Source organism: Podarcis gaigeae (assembly GCF_964106915.1).
Source record: "Podarcis gaigeae genome assembly, chromosome: 7".
In the NCBI taxonomy this organism is placed as follows: domain Eukaryota; kingdom Metazoa; phylum Chordata; class Lepidosauria; order Squamata; family Lacertidae; genus Podarcis; species Podarcis gaigeae.
Genome location: NC_139683.1, coordinates 89394535 through 89413044, shown reverse-complemented (window position 1 = coordinate 89413044; position 18510 = coordinate 89394535). Strand labels below are relative to the sequence as shown.

Sequence of the window (18510 nt, the reverse complement as noted above, 5' to 3'; positions counted from 1 at the left end):
TCTGTGCTTTCCTTTCCTTCCCTCCCTCCTCTGATGCCCTCTCACGTCTCTGCCTTTCAAAAGCTTGCACAGCTGTCTGGGAGGCACCTCTCTTTGGGGCGGGGGGGGGGGGCTCAGAGACCAGGGACAGCAGCAGCAGCTGCCCAGAGAACTCCCAAAAACAGGGGAGGGGAGAGGAAGTTGAGGGAGCACAAGGGAACATGCTCGAAAAAGGGGGAGAGGCTGCCAGCTCTGCAGGCAAGGGGTGACATAGCTGGGCTCTTGAGCCCCACAGGGTTCCACAGAAAGAATGCAGTTGATTAAAGGAGCCATGGACTCAGAAAGGTTGAAAATCTTTAATCTAAGTGGAAATGGGTGAATCCAAAACTTCCCACTATCTGTGAATGCTATAACGTACAAATTCAGTAAATCTAATTCTTAAATAATTACTTTCTTTGCATTGGTCTGCAAAAGCAGTGTGCACTGAATGCTTCCTACAAGCCTATCATGTAATTGCACTCACAATGAGTAAATGGCAAATTCACTTTGTGGTTGGATGTTGCAGCTTTAATTTCTTGGTTTACAGAATTTGAGAATGCATTCAGCTTGATCTGACTTTACTCCTGAGTGCTTTTGATGCACTTAATATCCACATGATATTTTAATAAGTGGGGAAAGGATGTTAGAAATCCTCAGACCTTGTTCTGAGTCCTGGATTACAACCTGTGTCCTGGGTTATAAAATGTAAAATTGCAAGTTTCTCTATACAAAAATAATTCCCTGCAGTGAGAAGCTGAGTAGAACTGCCTCCAACTACACAGACACCTGATCCCAGACTGATGGGAACTGAGCCCCTGGCCACAAGGGAGACACAAATCAGCCCTGATTCAATTGACTTTCAGAACACCATATCATATTCTGTCATGGAACATTGCAGGCTGGGGCAATAGGAAGGGAGACCTAGACCTAAACAATTATTTACGCCAATTTGACTGTTTAGCCCTGCAGGAAACCCGGCGTTTAAAAAGTCCCGTACTAGAGGGATTCAGTACCTTTCATGAACCAGCATTCAAAATCAATCCTAACGGTCGCTATCAAGCAGTCCTGACTTTATTTTATATATATATATATATATATATATATATATATATATATATCCTCATTTGGCCCTCAAATTGAAATATCCAGCTCCATGCCCTCCTTTAGCCCAATCTTTGCTACTCAGTCTATCTAACTCCAACATTTTATTAATTAACACTTACTTTCTGCCATGTAGAAATAGGAAGGAACTGACAAGCCAATGATCTCGTCTTTCCAATTGAATGAATAAATGATTCTTTATTTGCGTCAGCCATTGGTCATAGCAATAAAACAATAAAACGTTATACAAAGAACAGAAATAAAAAGTCAGTTATATAAAATACATTTTAGGGTTTTGAATCAATAGTCAAATAGTGGATCCTATTCTGATTGCCCCAGCTAATAACCTTGCAACCTTTGCTGTCACCTGCTCATCTTGATCTGCCAAGAGAAAGGACACTGTGGCATTGGTTGGGCGACCCGGAATGGACAATAAAAGAGGGGTGATAATCTCATTCCTCAAGTCTTAATCAAGAGTGCAAGCCAGAAGGGCATGTGCCCCCGATTTGGTACTGCCATCTCCACAGGGACATAAGAGTTTTTTGTGTGGAATCTGTTGGAATCGTCTCTCAGGTACAGCCAAGGGCAATATATTCAATCTTGTGAGAGTAAAAGTGCATCTATATTTCAGAATTGCTAAGTTATGCAAATAGGGTGCCAGAGAGTCGAAATTGGAAGGTGGAAAATAGTCATACCATGGGCAAAATTTCTTTATTGTGGCCAAGTTGTTCTGATGCTTGATATTGTTTAGGCGCTGACAAATTAGACTGTTTGCTTTACTAAAACCCAAAGTGAGTAGCTGTTGTGGTGATAAACCACAAGAGTGAAGTTTTTGTTATATGTTATAACTGTTAACCAGAGGACTTTTTTTTACCTAAATACATGCCTATATTGATTTTTCCTGGTATCAGAGACTGGTATAACTTAAGTCAAGAATTTGGCATACATAGAGTTGCTGATTAAAGGAATTTTCTCTTGTCGGATTAATTGGTGAGCCTGTCTAAAGGTTTTTGCCCTGTATTTGCTGGAGGATTGCTCTGTGATTTACTTCTCTGCCTGGCTTCATCTTTGAGGGTCTAACGTTGAATAGTCCTGCCTTGTGCCAGAGGTTGGATGAAGAAGTTCAACTTAACATTGGCCCCCTAATGTCTCAACAAATGAAACGGATTTGTAAAAATGTTACATGGAAAAAATATGAGAGACATTACACTTAATTCTGTAAAACAAGAAAATCTTTAATAAAAAAACAAAAAAAACCATTGGCACCATGTGCTAGAAAAATGTACTAAAACTGACTCTCAAATTTCTAATTTGCTTTTCTCTACTGTTCAACTCTTCAGGTTGCTCTAAAGCTTTAGGAATATAGATTTGTCAAGAATCATTATCAAACAGATTCTTAATTATTTTATGGTTTCTGCTACACAAATACAATATGCTTGCCTCATACCACTGACAAGTGTGCTGTGATTTTACTTACTTTCTTACTTGCTTGCTTGCTTCTTACTTAAGTATTTACTTATTTACCTACTTATTTATTTTAAAGGGGTGGTGGTCTTCTTGAGTTGATTTTTTTAAAATGGCATATGCAAAGCAGGAGATCAAAGTGCCTCTCTTTTTTCAGTGCTTAGCTGGGCTATTTTGTTTAATTTAAGTTAGCAGATGTTACATAGCATGCAGACAAATTGGAGAGGATTCCAAGGAGTCAGCAAAGATTAGTCTGAGCTTGCAAAGTGTAGCATATTTATCCTAGTGAAAAGATTATGGTACTTTCCAAAGAGCTAAACTGATGTCATAAACATGAAGGGAGTAATTTTGTGGTCTAGAAGGACAATATTATGCATGAGTCCATAATAATTATTATAGGCAGACCCCATTCATTCATACTATTCCTTAACTGCCCTTCACCATAACATCTCAGGGCGGATTACAACAATATAATATAATATACAGCTTTAGAAACAAGCATTGCTTTTATAATTTTTTCAATTTATATAGCACTCTTTAATAGAAGAGCTGTGTACAACATTAGAAACACATTACAGAACTTCAATGATAAAAACATAATAAAAAAAATACTGACTGACAACCAGTAATAAAATATTCATCAAAATAAAAATCCACTCCCCCACACTTTCACAGACCATAGATTATTTAACCTGGCCACAGGATTGTGCACCAGCTGAAGTTTCCAAACCATCTTCAGAGGCAGCTCTACGGATAACACGTTGCAGTAATCTAACCCAGAGCTTAGGTAAAGGTAAAGGGACCCTGACCGTTAAGTCCAGTCGCGGACGACTCTGGGGTTGCGGCGCTCATCTCACTCTATAGGCCGAGGGAGCCGGTGTACAGCTTATGGGTCATGTGACCAGCATGACTAAGCCGCTTCTGGCAAACCAGAGCAGCGCACGGAAATGCCGTTTACCTTACCGCTGGAGCGGTACCTATTTATCTACTTGCACTTTGATGTGCTTTCGAACTGCTAGGTTGGCAGGAGCAGGGACTGAGCAACAGGAGCTCACCCCGTTGCTGGGATTCAAACCGCCAACCTTCTGATTGGAAAGTCCTAGGCTCTGTGGTTTAGACCACAGCACCATCCGCATCCCTAACCTAGAGCTTACCAGAGCATAAATAACAGTAGTTAGGCTGTTCCTGTCCTGATAAGGGCACAGTTGGGCCACCAGCCAAAGTTGATGAAAGGCCACTGAGGCCCATTGAGCCTCAAGTGACAGCAAAGGATGCAGGAGTACCCCCAAACCACGCACCCACTCCTTCAGAGGGAGTGTAACCCCATCAACCTTCCAGCCATCCAGTCTAGGGAACCAGCCACTGATAGTGCCTCAGTCTTCTCTGGCTTGAGTTTCAGTTTGTTGGCTCTCATCCAGTCCATTGCTGAGGCCAGGCATTAGTCCAGCACATCCACTGCCTCACCTGCAAATATACAAAAGAGAAGTTGAGCTGTGTGTCAGCATATTGCTGACCGCGTACTCCAAACCTCCAGATAACCCCTCTCAGCGGTTTCCTGTAGGTATTAAACAGGTATTAAACTGCATAGGGAATAGAATTGAACTTAGACAGGAAGACTGTGTTTAGCGTCTTGGGAGAATATTCAGACAGGAGTTAACTGGAGGACTGAGTTTGAGAAGCAGAGCTGTGAGGATACCATCTGCTTGGATCTTATTCCAGTCAGGAGGGGAGAGATCTTCTAGGAAGAGAAGACTCCCAAACCAATTAAGAGGGATGTGGTGGTCCCATGGGTCTGCTAGAAGTACCTCAGGAGTGTGATTGATAAAAAGTTGGAAAACTGACAGAAAGTACCACCTTGTTTAAGAACCAAATTAATAAACTGTAACACCTATGCAACTAAGTTAAGGAAGTGAAGTGAAATAACTTGAAATAAGCTAAGCATTTATCAGCTAGTCTGGAAACCTGTAACATCTAATGGAAGAGTAATAACTGAAAATAAGCAACTGAACTTTAAAAGAAGTTGCATGTTTACTACCTTCTCTAGAAACCTGTAACATCCAGTAGGATTTAGTATAATTATTAATAAGTTAACTGTTTCCTGAAAGAACTTTATCTCCTGACATATCATTTGTTTTACCAACTTGGTCCAGATAATAAATCTTTCTTATTTGTTCAACTTCTGCCTGAGTCTCCAAGTATCAAGGTTTTATCCTCACACAAAAACCAATACAATAACCCATGGTGTTTGTAAAGAGTAGGTGGGATCTGCCATTATTGATGGCAGAATGGTGGAATCCGCTATATTTTTGATTGCAGTGGTGGGATCTACATTTTGGTGGCAGTGGGATCTGCTACAGGTGAACTTACAGCATGCTATTGCATTTTGCTGATACCTCAGGTGTTTCAGTCCTCTCCTTCTCCTCCCTCACTACCGGGAGCAAAGCCTTGTTGCAGCCTAGCCTTATGTCCAAAGCCAGACTCTCTTCAAACCACAAGCTTTGTTCTTGGCTTGTCCATTGCTGCTGACTTCTCTCCCCTTCTTTCTTTCTTCCTCACCTTCTCCTTCCCAATGCTCCTTGTTTCTGGACTGAGTTAGTTATTTTGTTTCTGGAGTAGTTAATACTACTCTGTGGAAAAGCGCCCACCAGTGTCTCTTTAAAGGGAAATATTTTTCTGTTTTCGAAGCAAGACTTGTTAGATTCATAAGAATCCAGAGAACTGGTGGTTGTGGAAAGTGGGAAGTCACTTTTAGTTGAGTAGTCAGCCACCTGGTTAAAGCCAGGACCTTTCACCATTTAGACAAGTGGAAGGGTTATCTTAAACAACATCCAAGCCTATCTAGTTGCTTGGCAACTAGTCCAAAAAGCATGATATAAAGGGTTCCTCCAGTTCCTTCTAATCTAGGACAGTTAACTGCTACATCTTAGTCCCCTTTCCCATCTCTACCTTTTCTATTTCCATAATCATGGCCACCTCTGGCTCTCACTTGCTACTTTGCTAGTAACGTTTCTCCCTTCCTGGGTCTTTTGCTGTTATATAAAAAAGTGGGATCTCTAAAACTCTACCTCATAACTCCATCCTTAGGAGACTTTCTGCCTCTAGCCTTTCTCCTTTGTTTATGCAACAGTAAATAAGCATATGTTCCAGACAACATGTGGGTGGGTTAACCTGTGCCTTGTATTATTAATCCTTTTTACTCTATCTTTAAATGCTGTTGTTGCTTCTAAATCATTGCATATTGGCACGAGCTTATCCCTAAACACAACTACCCTTTTGTTAAAAAATATTGCAGTGACTACAACGGTGTGATTCTTGTTCCCTAGCAAGTTCCCTAATAATGGTCATTGCTACATTTCTCAAAATTAGCAGTGTTAGTACAGTCAGTGCAATCCTGTGTATGCACAATTATCTCCTGATAAAATCCCGAGAATCTTATTGATAATTTCACAAATTAGTGTTTTATGTGAACAGGTGTGCAAAATATGTGTTTGTGCACATGTGGGTCCAGACACACTAACAGACCTGAAAGACTATAATGCACAGAATGTCTTGTGTCACCTTTATGACTTGAACCTTTAAAGATGTTGAGCCAGAACTTATTTCTTTGGTGTTTATTATAAATGTGTATCCTGATTTTCTATTGCCATGCTTAAGGCAGCTAAAATAATACCCCTGAGATATAACTGTGGCAGTACATGAGTACAAAATTATAAGGATCAATATAAAAATCTTACAGCAATTCATAATAATGACTAAAAGAGGAAGTCTCCCCCCCTTGTCTGCTGCTGCCAGTTATTGGTGTTGAATAGCCTCAACTTAGATGGTAAATGGAGGACTATCCTGGGTTTTGGCCATGGAAGTAACAGGGTGCATTTCAGTGGGTCCTAGACAGGAGAACATCCTGGTGAATTGTGTCCATTGGTCCTTTATCTTTCAACAAAATTATCGGATGACTAAAAGATAATGGGATTTAAAGAAAAAGGTAGAAGACTTGAGCCCTATTATCTCTCTCTGTGTGTGTCTTTTAAAATGAAGAGGTAAAGTTTTTGGAATGCTCAAAGATGTGGCTTCACCTGATTCTACTTGGGTATGTTCCAGAATATTTCTGGTAAAATTCGAAGAGTTGAAAATAGTTTTTCGTTATGTAGACGCAACTTGCATGAAAATAGAGCAAGGGTTAGTACTTACTAATCTTTAAAAAAATCTACTCTCTGTTGTCTTTCATGCCAAGATTCATGAGTCTTTTTATTGCAGCATATGTCAATAGAGATGTCGTCCCATCTGCTGCTGCATGGCTTGTTCAGACACTAGGCGCACAACACAATACTTACCTCTCAGTAATTACAGGTGTGTTGTGAGGAGCCCAATGCATTAATCAGCCCCTTAATTATGGAAAAGGTGGGTCTTTTGTTCTGTTTTCAGAGCAGGAGTTTACCAGCCACTTTATGAGCTCCAGCATCCATCTGCTCATTCTTTTAGAATGTTTGCATTGACTGATATTGCCTTTAAAATGTATTGTGGGAAGTGATTAAAACCAGTTTGAACATTAACCTGTGTAGTGTTTCGAAGGTGAAAATGCTCCCTGCAATGATGCTAAAATGTGTTTACCTTTTAAACAATATTTGTGTAAAAACATGTATCAGGTTGGCTTATGATACTATAAGATGAGGTTTTGCAATATTCATGCTTCAGCTATACAACGTAGCAATGTTGTGTAATATTCTAATATTTCCTGAAGAGCAAATGTCATATGTAAGACCTGGAGACTGCTTACACATTGGAAAACTTAATTCAGAGGAGGAGAACATAATTTTTTGACATGATTTTACTACTCAAACTGATTTTCATGTGAGATTCTCATTTCAGAAGGATTTTTCTTAATGTTTTTCTGGTAATGTGTATTTTTCTTTTTCTTCATTCCTTGCTCTGTAATATGACTCTGGTATAGGCAGTGAAACTGATTTTGGATGTAGGGAGTAGCACTGCAGAATTCTTTTTTAAAAAGGAACAAAAAAACCCAAAAAAAAACAAACTAGTCCCTTTACTTAATACTTATATCTTTATCCTGTCTTAGACAGGTGAATATTTTTCTGATATGGGTAGTACTCCTGGTCAGAAAGAGGCTGAATAAAATCAAAACTGTTGGTGGCAAAACTGGTACCCAGTAAGTCCTCCTTTTCAGTTTGGAGCAGTTTCTTGCCCTCTCCTTGCTCCATTTCAAATAGTCTCCCTGTTAAACAGGATCTGGTGGCCTTTCTTTTCAGGAGCAAGAAGCAGAACTTGAGCAGAACCTGGAAGAGCTAGTTAACCATGATGAATGGACAGTTCCTTGAAGGATTTCAAGAGGCAAAGCATGTTGTGCGTGTACTAATGCCCTCTGTTCACCAATTTTCACTCTCCCCCCCCTTTATTTTTTATCTTGAGGTGGACAAAGAGATCCCAGATCGCTAGGCACTGAAGTCATAAGAACATAAGAAGAACTTTGCTGTGTTCAAACAAAGGCCCATGTAGTCCAGCATTCTGTTCTCACAGGGGCCAACTAGATGCCTATGGGAAACCTTCAAACAGGACCTGAGTGCAATTGTCCTCTTCCCTCCACCTTAAGATTTCAAGCAACACTGCCTCCAACAGTGGAGGTAGAACATAGCCATTATAACTAGTAGACACTGATAGTACTATCGTCCATGAATTTTTCTAATCCTCTCTTTAAAGTACAAGTTCTTGGAGCAGTCAGAACAGGAACAGACCTCAGTGAAAAGAAAAACATGACATGGGCTGTGAATAGCTGTACAGACAATAAAGTTAACAGACTACACAAGGCAAATGGACATCATTGATTCCATAACTCAGTGATACATGCCTGCAAAGCAAAAAGTTTCTGGTTCAGCTTCTGCCAAATCCAGTTAACAGGATCATAGAAAATACCTCTGCCTAAAATCCTGGAGAACTGCTTCCAGTCAGAGTAGATAATGTCCACACATTGTTCTTCAACATCTTTATAGATGACTTGAATGAAGGTATTGAGAGGATACTCATCAAATTTGCAGATGACACCAAACTGGGAGGTGTAGCCAGTGCTAGGGAATATAGAATCAGGATTCAGAATGACCTTAACAGATTGGAGAACTGGACTGAAATTCACAACATGAATTTCAGTAGGGACAAATGTAAGGTTCTGTACCCAGCTGCACAAATATAAGATGGGGGACACCTGGGTACACATGTGAAAAGGATCATGGGGTCTTAGTAGACCACAAGCATAAGATGAGCCAACAGTGTGATGCAGCAGCAAAAGAAGCTAATGCCAATCTAGGCCGCAGCAACAAAAGTATAGTGTCGCAATCAAGGGAATTCATAGTACCTAACTATTGTGCCTTGGTCAGACCACCTTTGGAGTACTGTGTCCAGTTCTGGGTGTCACAATTTAAGAAGGTTAAGCTGGAATGTGTTCAGAGGATGGTGACCAAGATGGTCTGGAAACCAAGCCTTATGAGGAACCATTGAGGGAGTTGAGTATGTTTAGCCTAGTAGAAAGGTGACTGAAAGGAGATGTGATAGCCACCTTCAAATATCTAAAAGGCTGTCACATGAAGGATGGAGCAAGCTTGTGTTCTCTTGCTCTGGGGGCTAGGACCCAAGCCAATGGCCTCAAGTTATAAGAAAGAATATTCCAACTAAAAATCAGGGAGAAATTTCTGATAGTAAGAGCTGTTTGACAGTGAATAGACTCTTTCAGAAGGTGGATGACTCTCCTTCATGAGTTACTACTTTGGCTATCTTTTTCCCACTATGTATCTCTGTGTGCTGCAGGTAGAATGAGTCTATAGGTTTTTGTGGCTCCTGTTTTTGTAACTTCTGATTTCGCTCATGAAGCTCATAGCAAAAATGCTTCATTTTCTCATTAAAGCCTTTCCTATGGCTTTCCCTTTCTCCTCTTCCAATTATTAAAAGAATTTGATGGCCATCTGTCATGTATGATCTAGCTGAGATTCCTTCATTGCAGGGGGTGAGACCTGGTGCCCCTTCCAACTGTACAGTTCTATGATTCTATTGCTGTACTACATGAACAAACAGCCTGACCAATAAGGCAGATTTCTACATTCTTCCTGGGTCCATCTTAGTATGGGTCAGCCGCTTTTCAACTCAAATGCTGGATCTAGGCTAGTAAAAGAAGGAAGAATCCTTTTATTATAAATGTTTGAAACCATTGCATGGGTATGGAATAATGACATTGCTGTCAATTGGAAAAGTTCTTAGTGTTCGTAACTAATCTGGCCTTAACAAGTTCAAAAATTTTAACTTTTTCTCCTTTTCAGGATGTTTTAAATACTGTGATCAGACACTGTCCCCCCTGCTTTTTCTTCTTGGGCTTACCTGGCTTCACTTTGCTAATAGGAGACTTCATAACAGCTGCATCCAGAGTCCTGAGTACAAACATGTTGGAGGTAAGTATGGCAATGTTCGGTGTCCTGTTCCTATGAGAGTGCACAATTGTTAGCAAGGTTCAGATTTCTCTACTCTTAACAGGTGTTGACTCATTAGCACAATGTGAAACTGGGCTCTTGGGGCAGACAGCATGGCAGCTGATGTGTGAAATTGTAGGATAAGGTGACATCCTAGTCTTGCAAAGGTGTTTCATCAAAAGGACAAAATGTGAGAAATCATATCCCCACTAATACTGCAGCACATTTGCACTCTAAAAGCAAGGGTTGGGTTTCAGAATGTTATTAAGCTTTTGTTATACATGAACATTACAAATGTCTACTGGCATATGTGCTGTAAAGGATTGGAGCAAGGATTGGTGTTTTTTTTAAATATCCATGTTAGATACAGTAATAGCCCAAGCATAGTATCATGAGAACTAAATGAACAGGGACGGCCTTACCATTTCTTAGTGCCCAATATTGCCATAGAGGTTTGTGTGGTACAGCTGAAGATGGTAGCTATGGAGGACTTACGTTGTTTAAGGGAATTTGTACATTAACAATAACCATACACTATTAATATAGTTTACCTTTGATGAAACATGTAGGTGTGTATCTTCATTGTGATTTTTTGACATTGTGACAACATGATGCACATAAATACAGATTTTGCTAATTCAAAAATGTAACCACATTGGGCCTTGATCTTACTGGTATATGTAAAGGTAAACGTAAAGGTACCCCTGCCCGTACGGGCCAGTCGTGTCCGACTCTAGGGTTGTGCGCCCATCTCACTTAAGAGGCCGGGGGCCAGCGCTGTCCAGAGACACTTCTGGGTCACGTGGCCAGTGTGACGAAGCTGCTCTGGCGAGCCAGGACCAGCGCAGCACACGGAAATGCCATTTACCTTCCCGCTATAAAGCGGTACCTATTTATCTACTTGCACTTAGGGGTGCTTTCGAACTGCTAGGTGGGCAGGAGCTGGGACCGAAAGACGGGAGCTCACCCTGCTGCGGGGATTCGAACCGCCGACCATGCGATCGGCAAGCCCTAGGCGCTGAGGTTTTACCCACAGCGCCACCCGCGTCCCTACTGGTATATGTAATGCTCATTAATTATATGGTAGCTTGTCATATGAGCATATATGTCTTTAGAAATAACCAGATATACTCAGAATTATAATAACTTGTGTTTGCTGGTGAAATGAAGCGGTAAGATCAGTTTTTATAGCCATGTTTGTATAGCAGAGTCGACATGTGAAATGATACTGCCTGCACTGGGATTTTTCTGTTTTGATTGCCAGTGCTAAGCAACCTCTTTGTTGTAAGGTATTTTACATTTTCTGTTTAGCTGGTCATCCAAGACAGCAAAGAAAATCATGCTGAAATATAGATGTTTTTAGAAGAATTTTAAATTGGGCCTCGCTGCCATCTGGACACCAGAGATGAATAATCTTCTTTTTTTAAAATGAAAATGAAACATATTAGTTCAAAGTGTCCCCATTTTTATCTGAAATTTGGCAGCTCTGATCCTGGGGAGGGATGGCAGGATGCATCAAAACCGTGTGTCATTTGAATGAAAAGAATCTAAGTTAAAAGTAGCTGCAGAAAGGCAGGTGGGAATTCCCATTGAAATTGGGGGGGGGGGGGTTTGAACAAAATTAAAACAAATGGAAAATGAAATGAATGAAAATTTAATATGAATGGGGAAATTATTATTTTGTCCTTGCATGCCTAATAATAACACTAGATTTACAAGCAGCTAGTGCTATTTTATACAGCGTTTTAAGGGGAGACGTATATATTCAGACTTCGGTTTGATCCAAAGTTTGCATGTAGAAGGCATCACACATGCACTATTTTTCCTCCCCCTGTAGCCACCTATACCCTCTGAAAACCCTCTCTAGTGGCTTGGCAGCCTTCCTGGTCAGCTTGGACTGTGTCGTGGGGGCCTGCCATAGGAGAGGAACCTATTTTAATGTCTCATTTCCATCTGCAGCCTGTGAGATGTCTCCAAGATGCAGGGCATCAAGTCAAGTTATCACAATACTAATCCTTCCTTCATCATTTCCTTGCAGAAGGAGAATGCTAAAATTAAAATAAGAAGCAGACATAGAATATTTATGCAGGTTATGAGTTATTTTCTCTGCTTCACCTACAATGCTGGAGAAAACGTTACTGGGTTTTAAAATTACCTACTTTTTTTTCCTTTTCCTTTTTCTGTTTTGCTTATAGGCCCCACGCTTAGAAGCACATACCATTCTTGGTTCTCTGGTTTGCTTTCCTAACCTCTATCAAGAAATTCCATTATTGCAGCCCACTGCTGAAGCAGAAATCATCCCAGGAACTACAGGTGTCAAAGTAAATGTTAGCTGATTTCTATTTTACAAATTGGGGGAGTCATGTGTACCTTCCATTTCTTCTCTCTTACTCTTGTGGAGGGGCTTATGCAAATTGGAGAAGCCTTGCCCCATCTAGTGGGAGGAGCCTCCCCCCATACTAAAGCTGAGACACCTAAAATGTCATGGTTACAAAATAGAGTAGAGAGGACAGAGGGTCTTTTTCAAGATTCAAAATACTTATTTGCCAGATATACTTCAGATACTGTATCTTCCAATATATTCACTTGGCAACTTCATTATCTCACCTTGGTTTCCCCAGCTGTTTTTCAATGTAGAGCATCACGTACCGCTCAACTCTTGGGACATCCCATTTTGTCGCACAAGAGCATGGCACTCCAAACCACACATTTTGGGGAGCTGTGATTTCGTGCTGTGCTCACCCCGAAAAGTGTTTTTTCAAGGTCATGATCTCACACGGTGCCCCAAAACGCACAATTTTAGGCCCCTGGAAAAAACATGTCTTTCAGGGCCGTGATCTCACACACGTCATGTGGTTTGTGTGGGAGCACAGCCCCAAAAGACGTGTGTTTTTCACCTCAGCGTATTAGAGAGTATGTTACCATATGTATTGAGGTAAGGAAGATTTGTGCACAGCAGATGCAATTGAGCAATTTAGTTGAACTAAACTTTTTTAGTGGAATAAGAGAATAGGAAGTTTAAAAAAAGAAGATTTTTTAAAAATGGCATCCATCCAAGCCTGCAATTCCTGGAGGAAGCATTTGCATATGGGGCAAGAAATTTGTACTGGGGCATCGACAGTGAATGCCACCAAACAAATTGATCTCCCCAGTCCCCTTCCCCCCTACTCTCATGCCTCTTCAGGATCTTACAGAGGTTTCTTGGTAAGTGCAGAAATGGCTGCAGCATGTATAGAAATCAGATTTCAGCCCCTAAAAAAACAAATGCAAAACATAGGCAAAGGTAAAGGGACCCCTGACCATTAGGTCCAGTCATGACCGACTCTGGGGTTGCGGCGCTCATCTCGCTGTATTGGCCGAGGGAGCCAGCGTTTGTCCACAGACAGCTTCCGGGTCATGTGGCCAGCATGACTAAGCCGCTTCTGGCAAACCAGAGCAGCGCACGGAAACACCGTTTACCTTCCCGCCAGAGCGGTACCTATTTATCTACTTGCACTTTGATGTGCTTTCGAGCTGCTAGGTTGGCAGGAGCAGGGACCAAGCAACGGGAACTCATCCTGTCACGGAGATTCGAACCGCCGACCTTCTGATCGGCAAGTCCTAGGCTCTGTGGTTTAACCCACAGCCCCACCCACGTCCCTAATACAAAACATACCAGTTGCCTAAAGGATATGCGAGCCCATTGTATATTTGGCAGCATTTTGAGAGGAAGGGTGTGAATTAATTGCATTAAGGAATTATGTGCAGAATTTCCATTAAGAACAAGAGAGAGAATGATTACAGATGGGTTAGCAAAACAAAACAGTTTAAATATTTTAAGTAATAAAATTGGGATTAATGAAATTTGCTCCATTTTATTATATTTGACTAAGGGTAGAAATTAGAGTTCTTCTTCAATATATTTGTTTGAAGTAAATTGCTTACTGTCATGATTTTTTATTGTAGTGCTACCTCATAAATATTCTTTTGAAGAATGCTGCAAATGAACCAAGTGAAGCTTCAAGGTAAATACTGAATAGAACAGAAAATATTATGGAATATAAATTGAAGAATAAATTATTTGTGTAGAAGGGTTATAATTGTCTGATACTATTGTTACTTTGTCCGCTGTAACTAAAGTGCAGTCATAAACCCAAAAGTGGGTTACAACTGGAAATATTCCTCAGGGTCTTGTGAAAGAACAGTGTTAAACAACAATTGATGACCTCCTTCTACCGGTCCACAGTAGAAAGTGTCCTCTCATATTGTATCACAGTGTGGTACGTTGGCTTGACAGCCACGGACAGAAAGTCTTTACAGAGGGTGGTGAACACAGCACATAATATCATAGGCTGTTCCTTGAGTCCGCTAGATGACATCGCCTTAGGAGAGCGAGAAAAATTCTTAGGGACGATTCACACCCCAGCCAGTACCTCTTTAATCTTCTACCCTCAGGCAGGAAATATAGAAGTATAATCAGTCATACCAACAGGCTAAAAAACAGTTTCTATCCGTGGGCTGTTAGGCTGCTGAACGGAAAATAATATAGTGCATCTGACTTTCGGGTGTGTTGTGCGACAAGCACACAGAGTGTAATGAAACTGAGTGTTGGGGGGGGAGGCTCGGTTAATTTCATTGTACACAGGTTGTACATTGACAATAAAGTTGTTGTTGTTGTTGTTGTTAAATACCACTTGACTCTATTCAGTGGCTGACAAAGTGATGCTTCCTGTGTTAATGTCGCACAACACACCCGAACTATAGTTGGATTTAGGATCAAGTCCTGTATAAGAGTATAGATTGTCACATAATACAGCAACCATCTGAATCCACATGTGTTGCTGTCTTTTTACAATTCAGTTGTTCATAGAACTGAAAAATAAGAGGGACATGATGGCTTACTGACATGTATATTTCTTGTTTTCAAGGTGTTTAGCTCTTTGCTGCCTTGGGCTTTGGATATGTGAAGAACTAGTGCAATGTACAAACCATCCCCAAGTAAAGGATGCAATAAATGTTTTAGGTGTGACACTAAAGGTACCAGTATGACACAAGTTTGTATGACTTGATTGTGCAAAATTGTGGGGTTTGACTTCAACCAAAGAGTGTTTTAAATACTTAGAATATTTTATTAAGCTGTTTGGAAGATTCTCAAATTCAATCTGTCAACACAAATTATGAAGTTTTGTAAATTAAACCATTTGCTATGTACTTAAGACAATAAAATGCTTGCTGAGACATTTCTGAAAGAAACGTTCCAATTTAAGTCCCTGTTGCATTGCAGCTAACAACTTGATTCCAATATTTCTCACTGCATCTATTGTTTTCTGATGAAAATGTTGAGGAAAGCATAGAATTTATTGTCATGATTTTTTTAACTAAACAAAAAAATGTGTTTCCAAGGTGCCAGAGGAAGGAAGTAATCTAAGACAGCACCTCCTCTTGACAATAGGCAGGGTCACATTGCATGAACTGCATATTAATAAATATCTGCACAAACACTCAGCATTCCACACTGCCTTTGCCTGCGTAGCAGGTAACAGGTAGGAGGCGGAAGCTCTTAGTTGAGTTCATTCTTTTGCTCTTCTCTCTCAGGCACACTTTTTTTCATAAGAGGAAAAAGAAGACAATTAGTTATTTTTATTTTCTATCCCTTTCCTTAGTTCCTTCCTTAAGGAAAAAAATTCTCCATTAAGGCTACCTCAGGAAAGTCACATACCCCAAACCTACAATTTCCAGATACCTTTACCAAACAATCAGTCCTCAGTCCTCTACACACTCAGTAGATCAGTAGCTGGCTGACATATTTGACAGAATCTTGCTGTGATCAAAGTTCAGAATCTGAGGCTGTAGCATCTCCAGTTATGGAGTCATACAGGGTTTTGGGTTCTGAGCCTACTCCTGACAGGAGCTCACAGAGCCATCGCCCGTAACACCAGTACCTGCAGAGTCAGAGCCAAGACCTTTACAGAGGAAACAAATGCTTTTCACAGCACCAACAGTGCAATGAGTACACCTGGGAGAGACTATGGAACACAGAAGGAGTGCCCATGTTCAGACAAGATGGTTGTACCTTTAAAATGAAAGTTTAGGCATAAAGGCAGAGTCTGGGAGAGGTAGCCTGGGAGCAGAGGCCTATGACACAGAGATATCTGTGGTCTTTCAACTGGGGCTATCCTGCATCAGTCCTGAACACAGGGTTGACAATGGTTTTGTACATTCCAGATATGAGCCTGCTCTCCTACTGTGCATTAACTCTTCATTGTGGGAAGGGGTGTTCTCCAAACTGGACTAATTAAACAATAATCTGTAGTAACTATTTGCAGTATCTGAAATGTTTCCAGTTTGTTTGTATTCCATTTTGTTGGTTCGTTATTGGTGTTTTGTTTCTTCTTCTTTTTAGTTTTGCAACAAACAGGTAGCACAGGAAGCCTGTGATATCTTTCAATTACTGACCTCCTATTGGGAAAAACTTGAGAAATACAAATCTTCGCTACCCAGAAAAATTATTGAAGTATGTTTATCTCTTTAATATTTGTGTGTTGTTTTCAGTAACAGATATACTATGCTTAATTATGTACAAAAACCTACCATGTATAACACACCGCCATGTATAAGGCAAGCTTTTTTTTTAGCCCTTAATTCACCACCGCTGAGGAACATAGACAGGAAAATCAGGGCAAGTGAGCGAGTGATAGCTAGCGATATTGAGCAGGAGAAGGGGTCCAAGCAGAACCAGCAGCTAGAGCTAGAAGACCCTCTATTTTGGACTACTTTTTTAGCGAAAAACATCATCTTATACACAAAAAATATGGTGATATCTTATTCAGACAACAGAGTACAGATCTGAGTATATATTTAGTATACATCTACAGGCACAATTGATGTAATTTAGTTATATGGCTGAATTGTTAGCTGAATTGTTGGCCCAAAGCATGATGACTTTTTAAAACTAGATTTAAATTGTAAGCAGAGTAAGCAGGTTTGCATGATGTGTGCTTAATTTGTGTGTTTCTAGTTGTAAAATCTGGTAAGATTTGGAAAGATTATTATCCCCACCCCCCTTTTCTGTAGTACTAGAGAAGTGGAGGGAAAGATGAATGGGACACATGGGAGATAGTAGGTGTTTATTTTCTTATGAACTAGGTCAGCTTCAAATTTCACTAACACTTTTGACACCTGCTTCGAGAATGACTTTGGAAAATAGAACATGTCTGTAAATTTATCCTTCTGAAATTTGATTTACACAGATCCTTGTGGCCACAATTGCATTTCTCTTGCCTAGTGCAGAATACTCCTCCGTGGAAGGTGATAAAAAGGTATGGAATATTAAACTATCAATGGTTTGTCCTGATATGATGGTTTTTACTGTGGAGTTAATATTTAAACACTGTTCCCATGATCCAGTAGTGGGTGGGAGTATGAAAACATACAGTGTATATTTCCCAGGCTGTTGCTTTAGAGCCATACCCTTAGTTATCTGCGCTTGAATAGCTGTGGCCTTGTTCTTCCTTCAAACTGCAAAAATGATGATTAGCAGTTCTTCAAAACCATTGGACTGATGGTGATAGTATTTGTTCACAGCCACACCAAAAAAGAGAACCTCTTCTCAGTCTATTAAACAAAGGCACAAAAAACACAAGTGTGTGTATAAAGTGAAGTGCCTTTTATAACTATTGTGTAAGGTGTATATACATGGCGTAGGTTCAGGCTGTTTGAGGACTATGTTTTCCCATATGGACCTGCCTGGGCTCTGAGATCTTCAATGGAGGCCCTTTTCTCAGTCCCACCACCCTCACAGGCATACCTGGTGAGGACATAAGAGACGGCTTTGGATCTCCCTTCCTAGAGAAGTTAGATGGGTGCCATTCAACTGGCAGGTGAGGACTGTTTTATTCCAGCAGAACTGGCTGCTTTTAAAGAAAGAACTTTTCAAAGTGCTGTGCTGTTGATCTGTCTGCATTTTAATAATTTTCCTTTTAAATTGTTTTAAATCCATATTAGTTTGATTACTTTTTAACTATAATTTTTATATGTTTTTAGCTATCTCTGTTTTTTCCATTTTTGTTTTAATTTTTGTGAGTTGCTTTTGGTCCTAGACCTGGGGGAAAGGCAGGGTATAAATCAGGGGTCGGCAAATTTTTTTAGCAGCGAGCTGGTCTGTCCCTCAGACCTTGTGGCAGGCTGGAGAAGTGGCACGGGGAGGGAGCTAGAAGAAGAGCCTCAGCCCCAGAGCTTACCTTCCTTCCCAGGGGCTGCTGCTGCCACCACCACCACCGCCTCTGCTTCTTCTCATGGGTCGGCAGAGCGAGCTCGTCCGCTCCGCTCTCTGGCCCACAGGCGCACCAGGGGGAGGAGGCTGCGCCTGGTTTACCTCAGCACGGCATGGGGATGTCTCTACCAATCAAATGCCACTGAGGTAAACCAGGCGCGGTGTTTAAGTGGCCGAGCCATCACCGCTCAGCCTCTTCCTCCTGTCGCTGCC

The 18510-nt window shown here is 40.7% G+C and overlaps 1 protein-coding gene across 11 annotated transcripts in view; it reads left to right on the top strand.

The window, feature by feature from the left end:
- RALGAPA2 (Ral GTPase activating protein catalytic subunit alpha 2) overlaps positions 1-18510 on the top strand; it is a 178918-nt gene that overhangs the window by 73158 nt on the left and 87250 nt on the right. For all 11 annotated transcript variants that reach the window (XR_014566701.1, XR_014566702.1, XR_014566703.1 and 8 more), the window contains 6 exons: positions 9900-10028; positions 12242-12367; positions 13992-14050; positions 14954-15062; positions 16429-16539; positions 17276-17344. Coding sequence is in view for 8 of the 11 variants with exons in the window: in XM_083748549.1 (XP_083604675.1) it covers positions 9900-10028; positions 12242-12367; positions 13992-14050; positions 14954-15062; positions 16429-16539; positions 17276-17344 (603 nt within the window). In the remaining 3 variants the exon portion in view is untranslated. The remainder of the gene's footprint in view (positions 1-9899; positions 10029-12241; positions 12368-13991; positions 14051-14953; positions 15063-16428; positions 16540-17275; positions 17345-18510) is intronic.